The 25,778-nt window shown below is 40.6% G+C and overlaps 2 protein-coding genes across 3 annotated transcripts in view; one reads left to right on the forward strand and one right to left on the reverse strand.

The window, feature by feature from the left end:
- Nucleotides 1-12,764: 12,764 nt before the first annotated feature.
- On the forward strand, nucleotides 12,765-14,027 carry GPR62 (G protein-coupled receptor 62; the record flags this gene model as incomplete). The annotated part of the gene is made up of 1 exon (XM_081321174.1): nucleotides 12,765-14,027. One exon carries the CDS (start codon nucleotides 12,765-12,767, stop codon nucleotides 13,983-13,985), a length of 1,221 nt encoding a protein of 406 aa, XP_081177300.1. The 3' UTR covers nucleotides 13,986-14,027.
- A 6,293-nt stretch (nucleotides 14,028-20,320) lies between these two features.
- Nucleotides 20,321-25,778, reverse strand: part of PCBP4 (poly(rC) binding protein 4) — a 48,255-nt gene continuing 42,797 nt past the window's right edge. The window contains exons 12-14 of one of the 2 annotated variants that reach the window (XM_081318168.1): nucleotides 25,187-25,356; nucleotides 23,549-23,823; nucleotides 20,321-20,539 (exon numbers count right to left, since the gene is read on the reverse strand). In XM_081318168.1, the coding sequence (XP_081174294.1) occupies nucleotides 20,499-20,539; nucleotides 23,549-23,823; nucleotides 25,187-25,356 (486 nt within the window). In that variant the 3' untranslated portion in view covers nucleotides 20,321-20,498. Of the gene's footprint in view, nucleotides 20,540-20,706; nucleotides 23,824-25,186; nucleotides 25,357-25,778 lie in introns of those variants that run through there. The other variant, XM_081318169.1, reaches the window with a different exon arrangement.

Below are 25,778 nucleotides of genomic sequence, written 5' to 3' on the forward strand. Positions count from 1 at the left end.
CTTCCTTCTGCAGACGAGCTTTATGGGGATGCTGACTTCATTTTCCAGCAGGACTTGGCACCTGCCCACACTGCCAAAAGCAACAAAACCTGGTTCAATGACCGTGGGATTTTACTGTGCTTGATTGGCCAGCAAACTGGTCTGACCTGAACCCCATAGAGAATCTATGGGGCATTGCCAAGAGAAAGATGAGAGACATGAGACCGAACAATGCAGAAGAGATGAAGGCCGCTATTGAAGCATCCTGGTCTTCCATAACACCTCAGCAGTGCCACAGGCTGATAGCTTCCATGCCACGCCGCATTGAGGCAGTAATTGCTGCAAAAGGGGCCCAAACCAAGTACTGAGTACATATGCATGCTTATGCTTTTCAGAGGTCCGATATTGTTCTATGTACACTCCTTGTTTTATTGATTGCATGTAATATTCTAATTTTCTGAGATTGTGGATTTGGGGTTTTCATGAGCTGTACACCATAATCATCACAATTATGACAAATCACGGCTTGAACTATCTTGCTTTGCATGTAATGAGTCTATCTCATATATTAGTTTCCCCTTTTAAGTTGCATTACTGAAATAAATGAACTTTTGCACGATATTCAAATTTTTCGAGTTTCACCTGTATGTTCTCTGTTAAATAAATATTCTTTGTTTTCATTGGGATGTAGCTGCTAAAGACAGCCCAAAGAAGGTACTATGACTTGGATGGAAACTACTCAGACAAAAAGGGTGGCCAGGTGAAGGTTTTATCCTCTGTAAACATCATACACGTTGATGTGCTGTGTTCAGTGACAGCAATAAATGTTTGGTCATGTAAAACATCTTTTAAAAATGCTAAAATAAACTGTTAAGTCTAATTGCTAAATAGTCCAGTGAGCTGGTAGCTGTACTGCAATAAGAGGAGCCTTTCAATCTGAACCCCAGGATTCGACCCTTTGTCATCAGTGGTCCTGGAAAGGAACAAGGCAGCAAGTGCCATCTGTTTTCTTTGAACCACTTTTTCACCAAGTGCTGTGCAAACATTTAATTAATTAAACAAACATAAAAATCTAGGAACATACCTTCTTACATGCAAATAAGTGATAAGAGCAAAGAGAGGTAAGGCAGAGCCAGTGAACACCAGCCATCTGAGGACCACGCTTATCACTGCCTCGGGTTACAAGGAAATTGAAAGCTTTAGAAATAGCCAGAGGGGAATCAATATTTGGGGTGCTGCAAATAGCTGCTATAGATAATTTTATTTTGGGTTTTTGTTGATGAGAGTTTAAAAGCTAGAATGGATTAAAACAGATAAGAGACCACCAAGATTAGATCCATGTCAGAGGTACACAGAGTTCCAAGGCCCCGCCACAGGCATGGATCCAGCTCTTACAGCCTCTCCAAAAGTTGTCAGCCAATTGTAATTTTTAATTTGACTGAAGGGGAAACTATTAAAGACACAGGGAGTAATCATATCAGTTGTGTTCATTCAAGCTTATGTACATTTTAATTGAATCATCTTTATGTTTCATCCTGGCCCTGATCACGCAGCCACTGATTATACTGTACCTATGCTTATTCCTGTACCTACTCGTGTGCATGGAAACATTCTGTTTGGACTCGGTTGTGCAGGGTCACACTCCACCCGATAATGCAAAAGACAGAGCTTAACAGTTTTAATTATAGTTGACCAAAAATTAAACCCCAACCCAACCATAGAAGATGTGATTCAGCTGAAAACCAGACTTAGATCATCTCTTTCAAAATCACAGCTCCTAAATAAACTGTGATCAGCCCCTAACTTTTTGAAAGAAGTATTTCGATTCAAATCTATCCCTATGATTTTATGCTGCTATTTGTCTAGATGCACTTATGATTGTTGGAATTAGTGCTCTGGGATAGGTGCTTTTATTTTTTGGTTCCAATGAAAACTGCCACTATTCAGCTTAACAGCCTTGGTGGAGCAGTAGGCTAATGCCTCCTTAAGTAACACCAGCTGCCTGCAATTAGTGCAGGTTCCCATCCCACCAGGCTCAAGGTTGACTCAGCCTTCCATCCTTCCGAGGTAGGTAAAATGAGGACCCAGATTGTTGGGGGCAATTAAGCTGACTTTGTAATAATGCCGCTTGGGTGTGTGTGTGAAAGCCCTAATAAGCAGGCATATACATAGAATGAAGGCTACTGCTAAGCTTGTAAGCCGCCCTGAGTCTTCGGAGAAGGGCGGGATATAAATAGAATTAAAATAAAATAAATAAATAAAAACTGGAAAACAATCTAAGGATGTTTAATTATTTTGTGATCATGACACAGTGTCCCAGATTTGCAGTGTTGTTATCATGTACCTAATTATATACAAATAGAAAAAATTAGTACAATATAACCAGGGCTTTTTTTCTCATAGAACGCTCAGAACGGAGTTCCGGCACCTTTTTCGGATGGAACCTTGTAGGGTAGGCAAGGTGGGTTGTATGACATGTGTGAGTTCCGGCACCTTTTTTTTTTTTACAAAAAAAGCACTGAATATAACTAACTCATCATATTAAGAGTATCATCTCTCTTAAAAAAAACTGTTTCAACTATTGTAGGATTCAACTAGTGTTTGGCTGTATCTCTTTAAACTTAAGTAAATAAATAGACTTACTTAAGGCTTTAATTCTATTTTTGTTTAAGAGTAAAATCCCAATCAAAGCAGAAAACCTCAAAAAACCCCAAAGAGAAAACTAGCCCATTGTAGAAAAAGTCTTTTAGACACATTTTTTTCCCTTGATAGGAGACTGCAGCAAAATTGCAAGATATATTCAATATTTATTTTACTTTAGCAGAAGGCTAAGGGGAAGAATATGTGATGAAACATATCAATTTGTCCAAATAAACTAAGGAATATACTACTGATTTGCTGACAATTGCTATTAACCTAGAGAGTTTTAAATAGGATTTAGACAAACTCATTAAGAATTATCAATGTCTACTAGTCCTGGTGAGGCTTTTCTGCTGTCTAAGATCAATATAAGAATAAAAAGTTGAATACTATTGTCATTAGCTATAGCTTAGTAATGATAGCTGCATTCGCATTGGGGACTGATCCGGTCCTAAATAAATCTTAAAAACTAAGTCACACACTAAACCATAAAGCATGGGTGGCTGGTCTCATACAACACAATAAATAAACCAAAGTAAAATAAAACCACAATTTGGTTTACTGCAATATGAGAACTTGGTCTTCATTAGAACTAGCACTATAAACCCCATTCAAAGCTCCTAGCTAGAACTGTTTTGTTACCAACAACAGATCACTTGTGTCTTACAGCAACCAAAAGAGAGCTTATTTGTCTATGACATTTGGTATTCTGGTTCTATTTTCTATTATCTCTTCTTTGGATAAATGAAAGTGTTTTCCAGGTTTCACTCACCTCTAAATCATCAATGGCAAAATAGTCAAGGAAATTGCATTTAAACTGCCAAAGGCATTGTGTTTGGTAAAGCAATGTGTACACAGTCTGGGTCCTGCGTCATCCTAGCTGAAAGTGCCACCATTTGTGGATCATACAGAGAGAGTTATAACTCTCCTCTGAAGTGTACACATGATTAACAAAGAATAAGTGCCATTTGTGTTCTTCCCTTGTTGTTCATTACATTGGACTATGGATACAGAAGCCTCTGAATTAATGCTCAGTTTCTGCCACAAGTTGTATAAATAACAGAGATGCTTTTAACCAGAAATTACAGAAATATATGAGTTGATCTTTAAGGCAGGTCCTACCACAAGAATGGAGTGGCCCCTTTTCTCAGGGCAATGAACAAGGACTAGGTGGAGGACTCTACTGTCCAAGAAAGAAAGGACGTTCCTGGGGCTTGCAGTAACTACTGCCTCAGAGGAAAGATGTACCTGCTTTATTGGCTAAGCTGTTAAACTTCAGGCAGCATTTTTTTTCCACTGCAGCAAAGTAGTGGCAATGCTCCAAGAGCTCTGTGGATTCGGGGGCAGAGATATTAAGAAAGGTACCTGCATCAAAATGGTGCAACTACTTCTCAAAGTAAGGCATTGGAAGACAAAATGCTTTGAATAGCTGGTCCACTGCCCAGGAGGAGGAGAGCTCCAGAATTTGCTGTTTCACCTTGGCTTCCATGTGTCTTGGCTTCCATATGCCTCCCCAGTATCACCTAGTAATCCTGACTTTCTACAGCTCCCGATTTGGAGGCTGAAGCCAACTGGACACCAATGTCTGGAAGGCACAATAGGAGATAATTGTAGCTTTTATGCCCAGGTTATTCAACTTCCTTAAAGCATCTGGTTGACTACTCTGGGATAGTAATATTAATTCATCTGACCTCATCATCTGATCCAACAGGTCTCCAAACAGATTGTCTCATGCAATGCAGTGTAGGAAAGCACCACCCCAGACCCAAAAATGTTTTGGTTTTACCTTCTCTGAATAGAGGAACATAAGTCCTGTGTTCTTCATTCATGACTAATTGGATGATTCTTAAGTTAAAACATCGTTGGTTAATTCTCAGTGGACCATAGAAATCCAGAAATACTGTTTAGGCTAATCTTTTTGAGCTGATGAGCCCCTGCTATAGCTGATACAGTGTATATATTCTCTTGGAAAGCATGAAGTCCTTCACCTTGCAGGATGATCCCTAACATCCTCTTCTTGCCTTTGTCCTTTTTGGGCAGTTTCAGAAGAAGCATTGAGATGCAGATGCCTTTTCTTTTGATTTACTGGAACAGCATGAGCCCCAGCTTGGACCTAGAGGTAATCTTGGAGACAAGGACTTTGCTTTGTAGTTTGCCTGCTTCTCATTTCTCTCTCTTTCTCGCGTGCAAAATAATTTTAAAAACTATAAAAATACAGGTAGGTCAGGAAGCCAGGAAATGGTTTATTCAACTAGTAGCATGTATCTGGGCTGGGAGTTACTGGTTTGCATCACCTGTCAAGCACTGTTACAGTTATTGATTGGTTTATATCCATGGGTAAAGACTTCTATGGATCTTATGACCGAGAGTGATTTCCCCCCCCCAAGACATTTTCTCCTATCTGGCAGCACTACTGTAAGCAAATTGGGGAACTCCTGATAGCTAACATTACAATTTCCATAGTCATTAGCCATGCTAATTGGGGCTGATGTGAGTTGAATAGCAAAATCTCAAGAAGGCACAGGCTCTCTGGTCCTATTCTAAGTCATCCAGGATAATAAATGAAAGAAAAAGCTATCGGTTACTTAATGCATGTGTCTGAGGGAGATGGGTGGTTCAAAATTGTGAAAAAGAAATAAATTGATGGACATGGATATGTATGTCAAGTTTCCTATCTGCCAATACAAATCAGTGTTTTTTAAGAATATTTGGTAATACTGTGAAGATCCTAGGGAGCTGAGAAAGAGTACCATTGATTTACTTTTTCTACCACCAGCACCCTATGAGGAAAATAATTTACAAATTTTTCATTCATTTTTTTACCAAATAGAACATCCATACTCAATTTATCTTGCCTGCAGAACTGAAACTTGTGCCTTCAGACTCCATCTCGTCTTATAAAATCAGGATCAAGCAACCTGTATTTTGCTTCACTGTAGGAGGTACTTAGGACCCAGTAGACTTCTCTCGGTGAATGATAGACAGTGCTTTAAAAGGCCACGCAGAGCCCAGATGTGACAGCCTGTGCCATCCACAGTGAAGAAACAACCAGCAACTGCTACTGCAGGAGTTTTAGCAGCAACCAGTCTATCCAGACCTGTTCCAGGTGTAGAAAATCTAACAATATTGGGAGTATGGAACCCCTTCCCAGAGGTATGCATCTTCACCAACCTGTCTTCAAGGTGTAACCGCTTCTCCTACAGCAGGAAAGAACCTTGATTTCACAAACAAAGCTGGTCATTGCAAACAGTAGGACAGCAGTCCTTGCTCCCTTAAAGGTGCTGGTTACAACACCAGTGTGCTGCCCATGGAAAATGAACATTTGAGACAGCGATTTTGAATACCACTCAGGTGTCAAGCTGAAGTGATTCTAGGCCACGTCGGGCAGCTATGAAGAGCTCACTGATCAGATGGAAACTAAATCTGGCATTCCTGCTGACCACAAAAGAAGATGATGGTGAACTGGAGTTTGGTAAGCCACTTCTTAATGGGGCATTCTGGGAAGGAAGTAGATTGAAAATTGGTGGTATTTCCAGATTAGGCTTCTATGGTAAAGTGTCTCAACTTTATTCGCAGAACTGCGAATGTACTTAGACCCCAAAGTTTTCCAGGATAACCTGTACTCTATTTTCTTAGCTGCTTCCAGCCCCCCCCCCCCCGGTCCCAAATAATATGTAAAGAGAGAAAATGTTTGCAAATTCCTCTTGGATTGATATGAAGCTGTCAGTTTGGAAGCACCTTGAGTTGGAAGTAATGGGGATTGTTAGAAGCTTTTTTTAATGAAGGGAAAACCCCATTTTTATTTCAAATGGGTATTTAAACCTTTAACAAAAAAATGGTATCTTTCACATTTTCCTGTTTTAATTGTAGGATGTTTTAGATTATTGAATCCCAGAAAAGACAAACGTATTTATGAATGTGGTTTTGTATAAGGCACCAGTGAGTCTTTGTTAGAACTCACCTCTGTTAAAAAAGGAAGAATTTGAACTGAAAGGAGTGTCAAGAACTATGAAAATGAAGGTGGTGGCCAAGAATTCATCTCATCCTAGGAGAGTCTTGAAAAATTGCTTGGGTTTGGTTAGTCCAGTAGAAAAAAAAATAGTGTTAGGAAAGTACAGGAGGGGATAATTCTTATATGTTTATATACCAAATCTATTATCTAAAAAGAAGGTTTTAAGGCAAATCATACTCTAAAGCAGTGGTCTTCAAACTTGGCTGGCTGAGGAATTCTGGGAGTTGAAGTCCACAAGTCTTAAAATTGCCAAGTTTGAAGACCCCAGCTCTAAAGCAACCGTAGTGAACAACTGTATTAAAAGGATCTATACTACACAAAAAAGGGACGCGGTGGCTCAGTGGGTTAGGACGCTGAGCTTGTCGATCAGAAGGTCGGCAGTTCGGCGGGTCGAATCCCAAGTGCCGCGTAGCAGAGTGAGTGCCTGTTACTCGTCCCAGCTTCTGCCAACCTAGTAGTTCGAAAGCATGTAAAAATGCAAGTAGAAAAAATAGGGACCACTACGGTGGGAAGGTAACAGCGTTCCGTGCGCCTTTGGCGTGTAGTCATGCCGGCCACATGACCACGGAGACATCCTCGGACAAGCGCTGGCTCTTCGGCTTTGAAACGGAGATGAGCACCGGCCCCTAGAGTCGGAAACGACTAGCACTCATGTGCGGGGGAACCTTTACCTTTACCTATACTACACAAAAACCAAATGCATAGGTACAGATAGCCAGCACCTGGCTCAACGGTAGTAACCGTGAGAGACATCGAGGTGCTACCACTGGAGTATGAGCCAGCAATGTGCTGCTGCTGCCCAAAAAGCCAATGCAGTCCCAAGTTGCATCAACAGAGGGACAGCATCAAGATCATGAGATGTAATAATACTACACTGCACTAGTGAGGCCCCACCTGGAGTACTGCATCCAGTTCTGGTAACCATGATACAAAAAATATGCTGAGACCTTAGAAAATGTGCAGAGAAGAACAACAAAGTTGATAAAAGGTCTGGAGGCTAATTCATATGATGAGGGAGCTGGGTATGTCCAGCCTATTGAAGAGAAGGATTAAGGGGGACATATAACTGTCTTCCAGGACTGAAGAGGCTGTCACAGAGAAGAAGGGGACTGACTTATTCTCCAAAGCACCAAAGGGCAGGATAAGAACTAATGGGCGAAAGCTTGTTAAAGAGAGATCCAACCTATAAATAAGAAGAAATTTTCTGATAGTGAGAAGAATTAATCAGTGGAATAACTTGCCTGCTTGGGTTGTGGGTGCTCCATCACTGGAGATTTTCAAAAATAGTCTGGACAACCATTTGACTGAGATGTTATAAGGTCTTCTGCCTTGAGCAGGGGGTTGGACTAGAAGATCTCCACAGTCCGTTATAGGCCTATGAGTCTACTTTCACAACAACAGGAAATAAAATTAGGGAACTATTTTCTTTACAAAAACTAAAATAAATAATCCTTTGTTTCAGACCTACAGTTTCCCCCCTCTCTTTTACATCCTTAGTGAAGAGTTGTTTCCTTTTCTTCCTTTTGGGGTGTTTTAAACTTAAGGCTATTGTGGATCTCTGGATTTGTGGGGAACCTTTGCCTTACGGCTGCCATAGATACAGATACAGTGTTTCTGAACTCAGTCTAAGTTGTCTTAACTATCTTCCACGTCTGTTCATTGGCAAAAAAAGTAGATAGGTAGATAGGCAGTGCAGGAAGGCAGTGCAGGAAAGTATTCAGAAGAAACATGAATATAATTGAAGCGAGTTTCCAGTGCAGTTCATTTGCCACTAAAAAGGCAAGTTGCTTTTTTATTTAAGTTTAAAATGAAAACTTAACATGGATTGCCTCTTCAGAATATGATGAATATGTTGCCTCCCCAAGTCCCAGCCTCTAGATCTTCAGCATTTTCTTAATAGTGTCGTTTCAATGGGAGCAACTCAATGGTGAGACCTAGTCTAAAGTTTAATACTCCTTTACATCACAAGTGAAAACCTCCAAGAAGGCTATTGTAAAGGAAACAATTAGGCTCTCGAAAAATTCATTGTCAGGAGAATACCAGGTATAATAGAGTGCAAAAATCAGGATTAACAATGTTTTGAAGTGATGTGGAGCAGTTGCTTCAGAACAGAAGTTCTAATGACGACTCAGTCATTCTTTAATATCCAATTCCCTCTATTGTCAAAAATCAAACATCCAAAGGAGGGAAGAGTCAGATGTGTGTGGTACTAATAGTTTAGCATATGTTATAAGGGTCAAGGGTAGTGACCACCCTGGTGGTAGGAAACAAATCTCTGGAATAGTTCCATAGTGGTGTCAGTGTGTTAATACCTGTCAGAATGTCAGGGGATATAAGTCAATCAAATATTGAACAGAGTGTTTGACTTAATGGATGCCTCAATGAAGAGAGTTTGGCAGCAATATGGAAATGGTTTGCTCCTGCCTTTTTCAAGGATATTTTTGGTTTGCTCCTTATTTTAAGCTTCCAATGATATCCTTTGCAATTCTATTCATTTTTCATGCACCTTTGCGCTCACCACACACAAAAAAATGATTTCTGCTTTTTTTCTACTTGTTAAACTAGCCTGACACTTTATTACCAAGGACCAAAAAGATGACACAAAGGGATGGTGCTGAAAGAACAGTCAATTTTACATGCCCAAAGTGCTGTTGAGTCTTGCAAGGGAACTACTATTAACTTGCCTAGAATAATACTGAACGTGATTGAGATAAAACTGGCCTTTTTGGAACTTGAATTATTTTGACTTAAATGTGCCAAAACTGATACTGATATTCCTTACTGTTAGAGCAGAAATAGATATAACTGTCTTGTAACTTAGTCCATACCTTCCCTATCATAATAAAAAGTGTTAAGAAGAAGCCTTGATCGATCAAAGATAGAAGAAGATATCTAGATATCTATGATCTGACATAGTGCATGAAAGATTGGCCTTGGGACAAAAGACGACTAAATGGGAAAGAGCATGAATTAACAAGTGAAATGAAAGAAAGAAAAAATAGACATTCCCATAGATATGACAAATTTAAGTCTATTCATCCATGCATGAAGGTAAATCTAAAAGCATGATCACTATTAGGATGAAAGATTGAGAGTGTTACTGAAAGATACAAGGATGATGAGAGATTCTGAATATGGGACGCAGAATTTTTGGTTAATGTCAAGAGTCGAACTGGAATTGGAAAAAAGAAAAACAATGAACGAATGAGAGTAAAAGTAGAACAACTGCAGGAAGGAAAACAAATGAAGATTGTTTGGAAATTGGGAAGACACAGGTTTAACTTAATCCTCTATTCATTAAGCTCATTAAGTGATTTGGGACCAGTCAATATCTTTTATCTAACAGGCTGATTGTTTTAATGAAAAATTGAAGTAGGAATTTGCTATGAATACTTACTTGAACTCTGGGGAAAGAAGCAGAATAAACCTAGCAAGTAAATATTCAGTCCTGGAGATAAACTCATGACAACTAATTAGCAATATATTTCCAGGAGATAGCAGTGTGTGAAATAACCATTGTGGCCTGTATCTTGCCAATGAACTTGATAAGGTTTATCAAGAAATTCCCTCCCGATCTCTTAACGGAAATGAAAGCAGCAGCGAATAACTGCAAGCAGTATTCTTGGCACAACATCTATCCCGGTGCAAGCAATGATTTCATAATGCAGACTCTTTCCTTTCTCTTCCTTTGCTTTCAAGGGGGAGCTTGTAAAAATTGGGATGAAATATCTTTTTGACATTAGAAGCAACGAATTAGTTCAGTCCAAAGTATTAGAATAAAGCGTGAACTTTCATTTCCCTTCTTGTGCTTACCATTATTTATTCAATTTATAACCTGGACTTTCCTGGGTAATGACGTCTTTCTGCCATGTCCTCATTCATCTTGACCCCACCCATACCTGAGACAGCTTGGAGCCTTTCTTAACTATTCCAGTTATGATGTAATATCCCTACCCCCACCCCTGAAGTAGCCAATAGCATACAGCAGCTTTATCAAGGGTACTGATTGTTGATCCCTGGGAGTGGGATCAGCCCAGTCTAACCACTTGAAGCTGGTGCACCCCTCTGGCACAGGGTGTTATTCTAGCGCCATGCTATTTGGACAGAAGGTAGTTTGTACTCTTTTAAACATACCTGAAGTTTCTATTTTCAGACATGTCTTAAGGGAGAGATCTCCAACCTTAGCAACTTTAAGACTTGTGGACTTCAACTGTGCTGGCTGGGGAATTCTGGGAGTTGAAGTCCACAAGTCTTAAAGTTGCCAAGGTTGGAGAACCCTACCTTAAGGACCCATTCCCTCCATTTTAGCACATGTCTACCAAATACCCCCATGCAAAATCTAGGTTCCTCCCACCCCCAAAAAAGTGAACAATGCCACTACCTCAAGTGGAGTAGTATTTCTGATTTTAGAAAAGGCAAGATTTTGATGTGGGTAGCAATAGATGGTGCGGCAAGTCTCTCACAGGTCATCACAGAGTAACAATGGAAGTCATAGTTCAAAGGAAAGAGGTTTTTTAAAATGAATTTTAGAAACCATTCTGACTGCTGCCATTGACATTGCCAAGTGCTTCTTCCCATCGTTTTTAAAGCTATCACATAATAATATGGTGTTATGACTGTTTCACGCATGTATGTGATCAGTTTTTTGGCACTAGTTAAAAAAATCAATTTAAAAATTAGTAATACAATGGAGCTTCAGAAATTTCTTTGGTTGAAATGAACTTTCTTATTCACTGCAGCTATGTCACACCTACTGTGTGAAACACAAATAAAGTGCCTAGGAAATCAATTGGAATTTTTCTTGTAGTTACAGCAGAACTGTTATAAAAATAAGGCTTAGGGGCTACCTACCACTAATAGTGTTTTATGTTGCCATCTTATGGGAAGGAACAGAGAGCTGAAATTCAACTTTGAACTCTTGGGAAAAATTACAGATGGATTTTGAAATTCATTAGATATTTCCTATGGGCTGGTTTCTTATTTAGTCATTGGGCTTGAAGCTTGTTTTTAAAATCAGATAAAACATTACACGGCTTATAAATAAAAATATAGAGTTACATTTGCTGTACAGGTTTCCATATTAGTTCAGAATGTCAAGCTATGTACAACTGGCTGAGAACAGCGAATAGTAACCTGAGAATAAACTATTGAACACAGTGAGTAGGACTTCTCAGCAGCTTGAGTCTTACAACATAGTAAGTATCTGAAAGGAACTGTTTTAACTGCCTCAATTATCATTGAGCTGGAAGGAGAAAGTCACAGCTGGTGTAGTAATTCAGAATAACAAATAGTCTAGTGCTTCAATAATAGAGGGAAATTGTTGGACCCTAACAGAAATCTAAAATCCACATTTTCTAACCACCTCCAGTTAGCTAACTTATGAAAGGAAAACTGTTTATGTAAGCATGAGCTTACTGTTTTCTAATGTCTGAGGTCATCCAACACAACTTGCTATGATGCAAAATCTAAATAAATCATATTTAACATGATTAAGTTAAGTCACATAAGTTACTATACATCCTGCAACCTAATATGGTAGTATAAAACTAGCCTTTCTATCATATGGGTAGGTGTGATTTTCTTAGCAAGACTATAAAAGTAGTTCAGCCTTTCAAGTTAACTAGGTTAACTTTCCTAACTAGGTTAGGAAACAGACTCTGCTTGAAATATTAGAATTTGGTTAATATAGAATATAATAACAAAATCTTGAAAGCAGATGAAGATTTTCATTCTCCCCTTTTATACTAAAGAGAATGAAGGTAGGGCAACCTTGAAGTTTTTCCTCACCTGTTCCTGGCTAGGTGATGTTTAGATAAGGATTGCTGAAGTCCTCTTTCAAGATCTTATTTGTTTACCTGTACAGTGATTTCCATCCTCTTCTTCAAAGAAGTTTGTACAGCATCCCAGTCTGTAGCCTATTGGAGCCTTTGTGTGATGCAATCAACATATCTCACCGAAGGCAATGAAATTCCATTTCAATTTATCCCATTTCATTATTTTGTTAACTTTTTTTATTTCTTCTACAGGAATTGAAAGATACCAGAAAAAGACACAGCCATATTGACATGCAACCTAGGCATCCCCCAACGTTTCTTGTTAAAGGCCAAGCTGCCTAGAAATAGACTTCCTCGGAATGATGGTAAACAGAACTAGGATTAACTCTACTCATGGACATGATGTTTTTGGAGTGTCCCAGTTCCAGGAGGCCATTGGAGTTTTCTTCATGGTTATGCTGAGTGTCGTTGCTTTGGTTGCCAACACAGCAGTTATGGTTGTTATTCTCAAAACACCTCTCCTGAGGAAGTTCATCTTTGTCTGCCATCTCTGCCTTGTAGATCTGTTGTCAGCAATTTTCATCATGCCACTGGGGATCATCTCCAGTTCCACATGCTTCAACAGAATTTTGTACAGCATCGCTGAGTGCCAAACACTCATCTTCTTGAATGTTTGTTTCATCAGCGCTTCCATTCTCACCATCTCTGTCATCAGCATTGAACGATACTACTACATCGTTCATCCCATGAGATATGAAGTTAAGATGACGACTGGGCTGGCCATAACTGTTGTGGTTTTCATTTGGATTAAGTCTATGCTGGTTGCTGCACTAGCATTAGTAGGCTGGCCCCAAGACAATGGTGCAAGCAGTGCCAGTAAATGTACTGTTAACTGGAGCCCCGGAGCCCACAAGAAGATTTTTGTGATCATCTTCAGCCTTCTCTGCTTCATATTGCCCAGTTTAATTATCTTTGCAGTATATGGTAGTATCTACAAAGTGGCCCGCATTGCATCCTTGCAGCATATTCCTGTCCCATCTTGGACAGCTGCACCCAGACAAAGGTCAGAGTCCATCCACAGTCAAGTCACCATCATCACTACCAGGAACGTGCCTCCAAGACTGTCTCCTGAACGCTTTTTTGGTGGGAATAAAGCAGCCCTGACCTTGGTGCTGATCGTAGGCCAGTTTTTCTGCTGCTGGCTTCCTTTTTTCTCCTTCCACCTCCACTACTGCTTCCACTCTGCCCCTACAGTTCCTGATTCTATTGAAATAGTTGTGACCTGGCTCGCTTATTCTTCCTTTGCGATCAACCCTTTCTTCTATGGATTGCTAAACCGTCAAATCAGGGAAGAGCTGGCCAAGATGGGACGACATTGCCTCAGTAAGCCTCTGAACCAGGACTTTTGTATCGCCAGCCCAGAAGGCTCCACTCATGAGAATTTCCTCCAATTTCTTCAGAGGACTAGTTGCACATTTGAGAACCATTCCAGCTATACTAATTCCAGCCCCAGGAACACTTTGGACCAAACTGCTTTGGGATTCAGAATCCCAGGACAAATTCCAGAAGAAACCAATTGAAGTGTTTTGTGTTTTTCTCAATTCCATATTTCTTCCCTTCTGGCTTTGCATTGATCTTCTTCTGCACTGAAAATACTGAACAAGCTTTCCTTATGAGAAGGATTGTCAGCTGAGCAATGGCTTTCTCTTAAGTGTAAATGGAAAGGTACTACATGAGTGGTCAGCATCCTCTCTCTTTCCAGTGGCTTGCAAGGGTGTAAGTGATGACTCAGAAGTATCAGTTGTACTAATAAGCAATTGTACTGAACTCACTATGACAGCTGTGTGCAGAGACCTGACACCTGAACAATATCTGCAGAGACTCCAAGAAAATATTATATGTGTGGAAGAGGAGAAAACCCTCCAAAGTGCTTCCCTAAAATACAATTACACCAAAGTGAGCACCAAGAGTGGTCTTTCTTCCTATTCACATAGTGTAATGGACAGGTTTAGTTTTGTAGAGCTTGCTTAGTTTGTATACTTAAGGCAAAAGTCACTTTTTCCTTAAGAAAATAATATATGCCCCAATGCTGTAGAACAGAATTATTGCCCAGTCTCCAAAAATACAGGCCAGTGATAAGACTGCTTTCACTTCTTTAGCATGACCAAGGGGAGAAGACAAACTTGTGGAAATTATTATGGTCAGTGTCACAGATAAAGCAGCTATTCTTGTTCTCATGGTCGAAAAAGAAAGGTAAAATTGCAATTTCCTATAATTTGGTGCTGTACAGAGAACATTCAGATCTTGGGGAGAATTCAGAAGAGGAATAAGATAATGTTCTCTGAATCATATTCAGCATGTAAGAACTACTGTCTGTTTCCTGTGCAATAATAACTTGGAAAAAGTTCTAATACAGAGGTTTATAATAAAAAGCAGAATTCTTTAGACTTGTGATGGTTCTTGAACTTTTCAAACTGCACAAAAGTTCTGTGTCAATTCTATTTTTCCCCATTCAGGACTAATCCTGAAAAAAAGTAAAATATGACAATCTTTAAAAAAAGATCTAAACTGTTTCACAACTCCAAACTGTCATCCTATATCCTAAATTTCCCACTCCCTCTCCAAATTGCAGGTTAATTCTAGAACCTATGAATGAAGAGGGGAGGCAGAAATCTTCACACTGCAGAAGAAGATTGAATCCCTTCGATTATCATGTGGGTTATTTCAAATAGGCAGCTATTAGTACTCTTAAATTTGTATGGGTGACAGGAAATCAAAAGAAGTCTGGGGAACATTTCCCAAGATTAACATTAATGAAAATCCCCAAGTTAATAATATATGTGTTTATTTTACAGGATTTCTATGCTGCCCCAATGGCACTGTCTTTTCATGTGGGAAAGGTGCAGGGAAGCAAGCTGTACCCACAAAGGTTTCTATATAGTGCTTCTCCATATGATTGCATTTAAAGCAAATCCACATGAGATATTTTTGTAATAGAAACAAATATATAGAGGGTTCTGTCCCCACTCCCCAACTTGAAAAGGTTCATTCCTCGTGCTGAGCTGCAATTAGCTTTAGCTATGGTTTGCTTAATAAGCTATAGTGGCTCAATTGACATGTGATGATGATACCCAATTATATCTTTTGACTCTGGGCCAGCCAAGGAGTTTGGATGGGGAGAGATACATCTCCTCAAACCTACAGAATGGCTGTGGGTGTTTGGGCCACCCAGATTTTAAGATATTCCATCTTAAATCTTGCTTACTTGATGAGGTAGCAATTCGCTGTTCAATTCACAATCTGGGGATATCCTTGGATCTGCAGCTGGTGCTAGCTGTGGCCAGGAAGGTCTTTGTACAACTCCACCTGGTACACCAGCTACATTCTTTCATACATGGGTCACTCCTCATGCATGCCCTAGTCAACTCACAAGGTTGAAACTCTGTGTGACCCTAATAAAACATTGATTGACCTTACAAGTTAATGACTCCAATGCACTCTATGTGAGGCTGCCTTTGAAGACAACCTGGAAGCTTCAAGAGATCCAAAATGTGGCAGCGTCAGCAATTGGCATGTCTCAATATGCCCATGTAGCATCTCTGCTTCACAAACTGTACTGTTGCTGGTTTTTTTCCAGAGTGTGATTCAAGATGTTGATTGTTACCTATAAAGCCTTACATGGCATACAACCTGGTGCAGGTTATGGGCATAGAAAATATGGCAGGAGACAAGGAACGGGCCATTCCCAGAGAATACTGGACCAGTGTTTTATATCAGTTTTGCATTCCAGCTCCTTGATCTTAGCCCGGATACCTGGACAGCAGACTTTCAGAAGCCCTGGCTTCCAGCTGCTGCTCACTGCCTGAGCTTGAGTCAACCTCCTGGTTGGTGGTGGAGACTTATGGTCTTGAGGGATTTCAATCTGCCTTCCCTGTGAGTGGAATCTGAGGTGGCTCAGTTCATAGCTACTATTATGGCAATGGGCATCATGGGACTGTGGTAACACACCAGATTTGGTGTTCCTGCCAGAGCAGTGGCTATGTGTTCTTTGACTGGTGGAGCTTTTAGTGTCCCCCTTGTCATAGTCAGATCACGTCCTGATTACTATGGGTTTCTCTGAAGCTGCAATCCACTGTAGGGAGGCTGGATCCATTAGATTGGTCCACCGCTTGCAACTGATGGACTCAGAGGGGTTTCAGAGGATAGCTGGGGATTGTTCCTGTTGCTTTGCTGCATGGTCCTTCTGAAATCATTATTGCTGTTTGGAATACAGGACTGATTGAGGTATTGGATCTGATCATGCCTATGTGACATCTCCCTTCTCACAAATCTTGTCATTTCTCATGATTTATGGAGGGAGATGAAATGGGAGGTGCCTAGAACAATACTGGTGTCCAACTAAGGACAAACTCGATTTAGAACACAAGTTAGACTTGCAAGAGGCCTCTCTTCTAGCAGCAAAGGCAGTGAAGTGCAATGCTACTCTGCCCTTATTGTCTCTACAGATTGCCACCCCACAAACCTGTTTTGGATGATATCAGCCCTCTTGAGTAAAAGGGGCCAAGGAAACCTTCTGTAGGGACTGATGGAAGAATCTGCTTAGCATCAGTTGGGCAAAATTGCTCGGATTTTGGATGCTGGCCTTCAGGAGATGCCCAGAGTAGTCTGGCCTGGTTATCTGGGAATGTTTTGAACTTCTTGGACCTGAGGAAGTAGACAGGATCCTTTGAATTGCAGGCTTAGCCACCTGCTCTTTAGATCCATGCCCTTCGTGATTGATGGTGTTGTGTGAGTGGGTCTTAGCAGTGATTAATTTTTCAGTGTAGGGGATTGTTCCTTTACCTCTTAAGGAAGCTTCATGTGCCTTCTTCTCAAGAAGCAATTGCTGGATCCTGCAGTACTGGACTTTTGCCCAGTAATCAACCTTCCTTGGTTGTACAATAGCTTCAGAAAACCCTAGATGCATCAGATTATCTGAATCATTTTCCTTCAGATTTCAGACTGGGTATGGAACAAAACCAGCATCAGTTGTACTTTTGGATGTTTCTGCATAGGCAAGATGATGGTTGTAGGTCTATCTTTGCCTTATACTTGACTTCTCAGCAGTTTTCGATACTATTGACCATGGTATCCTTCTGCATTGATTCAGAGGATTGTGCTGGTTCATTTCCTTTTTACAGGGTCAGTTCCAGTTGGTGGTGATTGGGAAGGAGACATCCTGCCCTTGGCCCCTATGTGAAGTGTCACAGAGGTTACTCTCCCCTCCCCTTTCCCACTTCTACATGAGACCACTGGGTGAACTTATCTTTTGTCATGGGATGAAGTATTGCCAGTATGCTAATTAATTGTACATCTTGTTCCCTAATGAATTAAGCGGTGCTCTGGATATCTTATCCTGGTGTCTGGGGGCTGTGAAGGTCTGGATGGGAAACGACATACATAAAATGAACCCTGGCAAGACTAAGTGGCTTTGAGTTTTGAGCCCTCTTGTTTTATACCACCAGGAGCTGTGGTGGCCCAGTGGTTAGAATGCAATATGGCAGGCTGACTCTGCCCACAGCCAGGAGTTTGATCCTAACCGGCTGAAAGGTGACTCAGCCTTCCAACCTTCCAAGGTTGGTAAGATGAGGACCTAGCTTGTTGGGGGCAATATGCTGACATTATAAACCTCTCAGATAGTGCTGTAAAGCACTATGGAGCAGTATATAAGTTTAAGTGCTATTGCTATTGTTATTGCTTTGGTGCTGAATGAGGTTGCCCTTCCCCCAACAGACTCTGTGTGCAACTTGGAGGTCTTTTTTAGACTCATGACTCCTGCTCAAGGAACAAGTGGCAGTCATGGCTAGGCAAGCTTTTGAACAACTTCATATTGTGCATCACTTGCACCAGTCCTGGATCAAGGGGTCCTACTCAGTCATTTTTGTGCTGGTGACTGCCTGGTTGGACTATTGCAATTCACTTTACGTGAGGCTGTCCTTGAAAAGTTCTTCTGGTGCAAAATGCAGCAATGTGAGTAGTTATATAATGTGTAGCACACATTACACCTCTGCAGCAAGAACTATATGGTTCTTATTTTGCTTCTGGATCCAATTCAGGATGCTGGTGTTGACCTTTAAAGTCCTAGATCGCATGGGCCCATCTTATTTGAGGGACAGCCTTACCCCAAATTTCATCCAGGCATGCCACCAGATCTAACAGAAAGGGCAGCTACATTTGTTTGGTTCTAGGCCACAGGCCTTTTTTTGTGCTGTGGCTGCCACATGTGGAATTTTACCCCGTTCCTAAAGTTCGTCTAGCCTCATCACTTCAAGGCTTCTAAAGGCCCTTAAGACTTGGTTATGCTGGCAGGCCTGGGGATATCAAGGGAAAGATAAAGGAATGAGGTGGAACCTTTACTATTAACATCCCTTCATCTATTAATCTTTTTAGCTGCTTTTATATAATGCTTTAAATTTGTGATAATTTTAATTTTGTTGTACCCTGCCCAGAGTCACTTCTTGTGAGATGGGAAGCTACACAAATTAGATAAATACTTAAGGGACTACTTGCCTCCCTTTACATCTGCCTGGCTGATTCTATCCTATAGGGCTGGTGCCCTCCAGGTTCCTTTGATTGAACAATGTTATTTATCAGGATCCTGGAAGTATGCTTTCTCCACAGCAGTGCCTGTCCTCTGGAACAAGTTTCCCATTGAGGTCTGATAGACTCCAGTCCACTGTTGTTTAGAAGAGCAGTGAAGACCTATTTCTTCACCCAGGCCTTTGGCAAGGGAAAATGAGACCCTCGCTTCATTACATTTGCCATCTTCTATCTTTAATGTTCTATTGATTTGATATATTCCTTACTTCATTGTTGTGAGCTGCCCAGAGTCATTGATAGATGGGCAGCATCCAAGTTTAATACTTTATTATCATTAAAATAAAAACATGAAGAAAGAATGACTAGGTTAAGAGAAAGGGGAAGATGGAAAAGGTTGTGGTTATATAGAGTTGTAGAGTTCCTGAAAAAGAGAGAGATGAGAAGTTTAAAGAACAAAAAGCAATGCATGAAGCCGTTGTTTCCTTAAACTTTTTTTTTGCATACCACTTTAAGTGGCTAGCTCTGAAAGGGACTAAAATGTTGGATAAGTATGTCTACATAATGTTCCCCTTTCCTTCCACTAAAGAAGTCACTATTTCTGGGCTCTTGCTGCTACCGAGAGTGGGAATGTTGCCATACTGAATTCTTTTGTGGGAGTTAAAGGGGAAGGTGGATGAATGGCAATCTGTGCAGGTGATTACCAAGGGCTGTAGGGCATCCATTCTATTCTTTCCAACACAGAATTTTTTTGACATTACTAGGGCTACTTGACTAGTACAAAGATTGGATCTGCAACCAGATGTATATGCTCAGCTTATCTGTTCTGGCACTTTGCATGGACTGAAAGCACATCTGTGTCTGCTCTGAACTGAGTAACTATTAGGGTCAGTATATCTGGGCTGCAAATATTTGAATGATCACCAAGTAGCAGCAAAGAATTAGAATGTCCTATATCCATTCTCTAATGGCCAACATTTTGCTTAAAAGCTGCTCATCTTGGTACTAAGCAGACAAAAAACCCCCCACCATAGATTCCTCTATTGTGTTGCTGTAAAAATAAATTAGGAAAATCTTTATGTTCATCAGTCAAGGTCCATGATCACAAAATAGAGCCATTCATTGTAGCTGCAATTTACAGTATATGGCTTAAGATGTCTGAACAATAATGATTTACTTAACAACATATTCATGGTGTAGCATTCTATGTGCACAAGGTCATAGAGTCCAGATTTGTGGAAAGCCCTGTAACACAACAGAAGGTTAACCTTGATCTTTAAAGCTTATCTAGAAATACTTGATCTTATAATTTCTATGATTCATGAGCTTGAGTCTCTGATTTATTTTTACCACGAATCACAACATAACTAAGGTGTGCTGGTTATTCTGAATTGATTACAACATGTTCTAGAGATGCATCTTTGCCCTTTGCAGGTCTTCTGTGAACATAGTATTGATGACAAGTGGAACTTTAATCAACAATATTTTCTCCGGCATTCAAGACAACAAGAAAACTTTCACCTGCTGATTTTCTGGCTGTCAAAGGGCAGGAGTCCAGCTGCCAGGGAAAAGAAAAAGCGAACAATGCTAGCTTTCACTGTGCTTTTAGATAAAACATTACAAAATCTCCTCTTTTTCCCCTTTTATTAATCATTCCAGTTAATTCTTTCTGGGTTTTGCCTGACTCAAATGTACAACAATTAATTCTGAGTTGATGAAGTTTATATTTTTATTAAATCAATGATAAGTTACAAAGGAGGAAAATATAGAATTATATGTACAGCATTTCCAAAGATAAGCCAAAGGGGATTATGGGGTAGGAGGGAAATTCCTCAGAGCCGCAAGAAAAGATGAGAGCTTTTTGCCAGGAAGTGATAGAGGGAAATTAAAGAGATTTGTACCAGCCAGGGTACAATGCCAAATGGACAACTGGTTGGATTGATTCATAAGAATACCCCCACCCCACTCCTTTTTGTTTTTTGCTCCAATCCTTCCCTTTCTTGTGAAATCAAACTACTGGGATGCATATTGATTTATACCGTCTGAGAATTTTATCTCATTAGCTCAGCAAACCTACAGTATTTCTTCATGGATGGCAATCCTTTAGCCACCATGCAGTCAATGACTACACATGCATGGTTGCTTTCTATACTATCCAAGATGCATTATTAGCAATGCTGGGGCTATGAAATAATCTTGTCAGCAAACAGATGCCACCACCTTTCAAAGCTCCACATCTGTAGATATCCTTAAACCCAATGAAACTTTTTCCCCAGACACCTTTGGCATCGTACCCAATTGTGTGAGCTCAACATAATCAGGGCTGTGTGAAACCTGTAATTCCTGGAGGAATCCAGCAAAAAACCTGGGAACTAGCATTTATTTAGAAAGGGGCAGGTTGATTTTCTTGCTTCTCCCATGAATTGTAAATCTGGTACAATGCAAACAAACAAACATTCCTCTCCCAAAATTACCATGCACAAAGGAGATATGTATGCATAGTTGCATATTCTATACAGGTCAGGTATGAACTTTTTATGGCACAGGATGTGGTTGCGTGCATGCAGAATTTTAAACATTTTGTGTTCCTTTTTTTATTTGAATTCAGACACTACACACAGCCCTGGGCTAGCCCTTTACTACTGAGTTAGTTGGTTCCACAGGAGAGGCAGAGCAAAAGGCAAGTTCAGTTTCTTTTCCAGCCTTATTCACTGAACGAGCACATTCCATCCAATGCCTTATAAAGATAACAGTTTGCTATTAACCTTGTAGTATTTTAATAAAGAAATACAACTTGCCAACTTGAGTCAGCAATCTAAGTCACTCTGGAGAAACTATACTGTTTGTAACCAGTTAGGAACTTGTTTGTAAAATCCTTGGCTGCACGGTATATTTACTGTACATTGCAAACCTGTAACTATTTACTCAGGACAAAGCTACACTGAATTCCTGCTAGACAGGACCTCAATTTATTGATATAATTACCAAATGTAGCAATGTGATTGGATATCTCTGGGATGACACTTTATTTCAGACAGAAGGGTCAGGATCAATTACAATTCCTGTCTCTTCGCTCACATGAATTTATTTGCACTGACAAATGCTCTCCCAATAACAACAGATAAGAAGAAATTGGGATAATAGGGACTCTTTGGAGCATGTACTCATTCCTTAAGGCTGTATGAGAAAGGTCCCACATGTAATCCCTGTCATCTCCAGGTAAAGCTGTGAGAGATGGAGAGCCACTATCAGCTAGCACAGGTGATAACATAGAACCAGAGAGGTCTGGTAGTTGGACTTGCTATTAGGTGGCAGTTTCCTATGCTTACAGTGAGTAAGCAGGGTTTTTTTATTACTGAGTAAGCCTGCTTAGAGCTGAACTATAAGGAACTGCACAGTATTAGTAAGCATTCATTGGAGAAAACATCCCATGAGAATAAGATAAATTCAAAGATGTATTCATGGCATGATAGCTATTATATGACCTGCTAAGAAGAGATTTCCTGAGGTATCTGCCGTAAAAAAGACCATGGAGTAGGTGTCTTCCACTGAGACTAAGTAGAATAGGCAGCCAGTGCTGGAGATTCAAATTTAGTAATATACTACACTATCTGATTAGCCTTTGCCCAGATTTTTAGCAGGGAAGCCAAATATATGCCAATGGTTGCTATGCAACCCCGTTAACAAGACAGGGCCTCTGGTGAAACTTACTCCTTTCAATCTCTTTTTATTCTACCCAGCTTTTAGGGGGAAGCAAAAATTCAGGACCCTGTGTGTTTGTCCAAAACAGCCGTGATTTTTTTTTAAAAAAATTTCAGATTCTTATATAGTTAGAATGAGATACATAAGCAGCTTCATATCAAGAGAGAAATATTTAGAACAGAGAACCAAAAAGTTTGCTTCTTGGTATGTTCCGTCAAATTTAAATCCAGTATGCCTTCTTCTTCTTTATCAGTCAGATTTTTTCCAGTTTTCCTCCCTGAAACCTATCATCCATGAGATATAGCAGTGGGACAGCATATACTCTATCATTACCATTGGTCAAATAAGCCTCATCTACTCCCACAATTGAGATAAGACCTGTCCCAAGACCTCCAGTGCCTTCAATTTGGAATAGAGAATTTGTGTATGATTCAATTTTTCTCTAAGTCAACTGGTAATTTCCTAACAACCCAACAGGTAATCAGATGGTGAGAGAACATTTTGAGTGTGGAGTGGTAATTGTTCAACGAAGGTGAAACCTTAAGTTTAGATGGTCTTAATCACTACAGGCTTCGCAGCTAGGATCAAGTAGGAACTATGGAGAAGAACCAGTTCTCTGTCTTGACTCTTGGTCAGCACTGCTCTCAACAGCTTGCCGAGGTTATATTCTCTCTCATCGCCTTACTTTCCAATACAATTGATTAGCCTCTCACATCGTACTTAGTCTTCCCCCATGTAATCTCATTTTGGAGTGGCCTGATGTTGATGCCATCTCACAAAGCATGGGAGGGTCCCCCCAATTTTCCCCTCCCTACCCCGCAGCCCACCTTCCTGCTTCAGTATGGGGAGAACTTCTGTCTCTCACCCTTCTTGCTTGCATTGGCTGTGGAGATCTTGGTCGTGTAGGTGGCAAGGTTGCCATTGTGCCCCGTGGCTGAGGAAGGGGGCAGTGTCAAGAAGGGAATGGGTTTCAAGCCGATGAAGTTGGAGAGGGAGATGGCATAGGGGGGACCAAGCAAGGCTGGGGGAGGTGCGGCCACTGCTGTCAGCGCTGGGGCTGGCGAAGGGGTGAGGGGCTGGGAGAAAGTCATGCCGAGGTCAACGGGGGGCGTCTGGGAGGTAGATTTGGCCGTCTCTAAACTGAAGAACAAGAAGGGAGAAAGAATGAGACCTGTGCATGCATGCCCATTTACATATAAAAATGCAGACATCTGTGGACATATACTTGGAAGTATATGTACTAATGTGTGCTGGAACAAGCTTGCACACAGCATAATATGCATAGGTATGGGTTAATATGTATAGTTTGCTTAATACATATATAACAGTGTGGTTATGGATATGGATATGCATTCACAGAAAGACGTGTTTTTACTGGCATGCATAATGACATGTGCAACAGAATAGGTACACACACAGACTGGAAATAGTGAACAAGGTGCTCTGAAGCATTTCAGCATCCGGATAAGATCTTTTTCCCCAGAATCCCCCTAGGACTATGATCATACATTTACGGTAACGAATCTTTACTGTCACAAGAGGAACCTATTTCCTCGATCAGTGTTCAGAGCTGGTTACGTCAAGGGAAGTTATCCTGTATCTTTTAGCAGCTCCTGTTTATATAATCAAAGCACTCCAAGATATTTCAGGCACTTATGTGTCTTGGGCCCATGACCAATGGCTTGAATCAATATCTGAATTTCACATCCTGAAACCAGTTTATCTGTCCAGGATGAAGGTGGTGAGGGGCAGTGGTGATAAAATTTAGTTTACTTTGGTTCTGAATATGTAAATATATTAGAATATAAAATAAGTGCCAGGGTGAATTCCACAAGAAAACTGATTGTATAAACAGGAAAGTGCATCCTTCAATAAGTAGGCCACGTCTTACCAGCCTGTACTCTACTGGCCATAATGCACAAAAAGAGAGCAACAGTTATTTTCTGCTCCAAATCTTAAAGCATCTCAAGTGCCAGATTGTCATACACCACGGCAAATATCCTCATATATTCCATTCAAGTGTTGTTATTTTGTGGATAAAAGGCAGTTATTCCACACTGAAAACAAGAGTCCTTTCTGAGCAGAACTGAAGGCTGCATCGTTGCTCGTAGCTGCAAGGAGAATTTCAGGGGAAAGCAGAGACAGCTGCCCAAAATATTGTAGTTAATGGTAATAGTCTCAGATTGGCTCATGAGAAACTCAAAGTTTGGAGGCTGTCAATCTAGGCTGGAGAGAGAGCGTGCAAAACTATTGACACTCATGGGCGTGCTGCAGGATGTTACATTTTAAAATTCCTGTTTACTAAATAAAAGGCAGAAAAGTGGCAAACTAACAATTCACCCACCATAGCAAAGGGTTGCCATTTGGTTCCTACAAAGCTATCCATCTAAAAGTCCCAGGGCTTAGACACAGGAGAAAGAAGCTGCAGCAATACCTGTGTATATTTGTGAAAATGAGGTTTCCTCCCTGCCTCAACTCCCCCAGAGGCTATATTGGCTCTTACCAGGCTGTGATGAGGTACTGAGCCAAAGTGATGCTGACAGGGGTGCCTGTGATGGTCACATGACGTTCGGAAGAACCCTCTGTCTGATTCCCAATCTTGATGTGTGCTCCAGACATTTGCCGAATCTCGCTGATCTTGCTCCCCTGGCGGCCAATGATGCAGCCAATGAGCTAAGGAGGAAAAAGAAGAATCATCTTTAGGAGGGAAGGGTGCAAGGAATTTCATCCCCCAAGAAAACAGCTGAACTAAGGTGCATGGAAAATACTGAATCATTAAGTGATGTATTTCTTGCAGTGAAAAACAGGGGACTCCTTACTTACAGTAGTATTTACTTTGGGGACAGAAACTGCCAAGATTAGGGTTATCTAATCTACAGGGATCTAGAATATGACAAACTATTGGAGATAGGTGGTTCCTCAAATAAACAGATCCTAGGCCAGGGGTGGGGAACCTTGGCTTTTATGACTTGTGGACTTCAACTCCCAGAATTCCTGAGCCAGCCATGCTAGCTCAGGAATTCTGGGAGTTGAAGTCCACAAGTCATAAAAGAGCCAAGGTTCCCCACCCCTGGCCTAGGCCATGAAGCACTTCA

This window comes from Vipera berus (assembly GCF_964194415.1).
Source record: "Vipera berus genome assembly, chromosome: 2".
Taxonomy (NCBI): Eukaryota; Metazoa; Chordata; class Lepidosauria; order Squamata; family Viperidae; genus Vipera; species Vipera berus.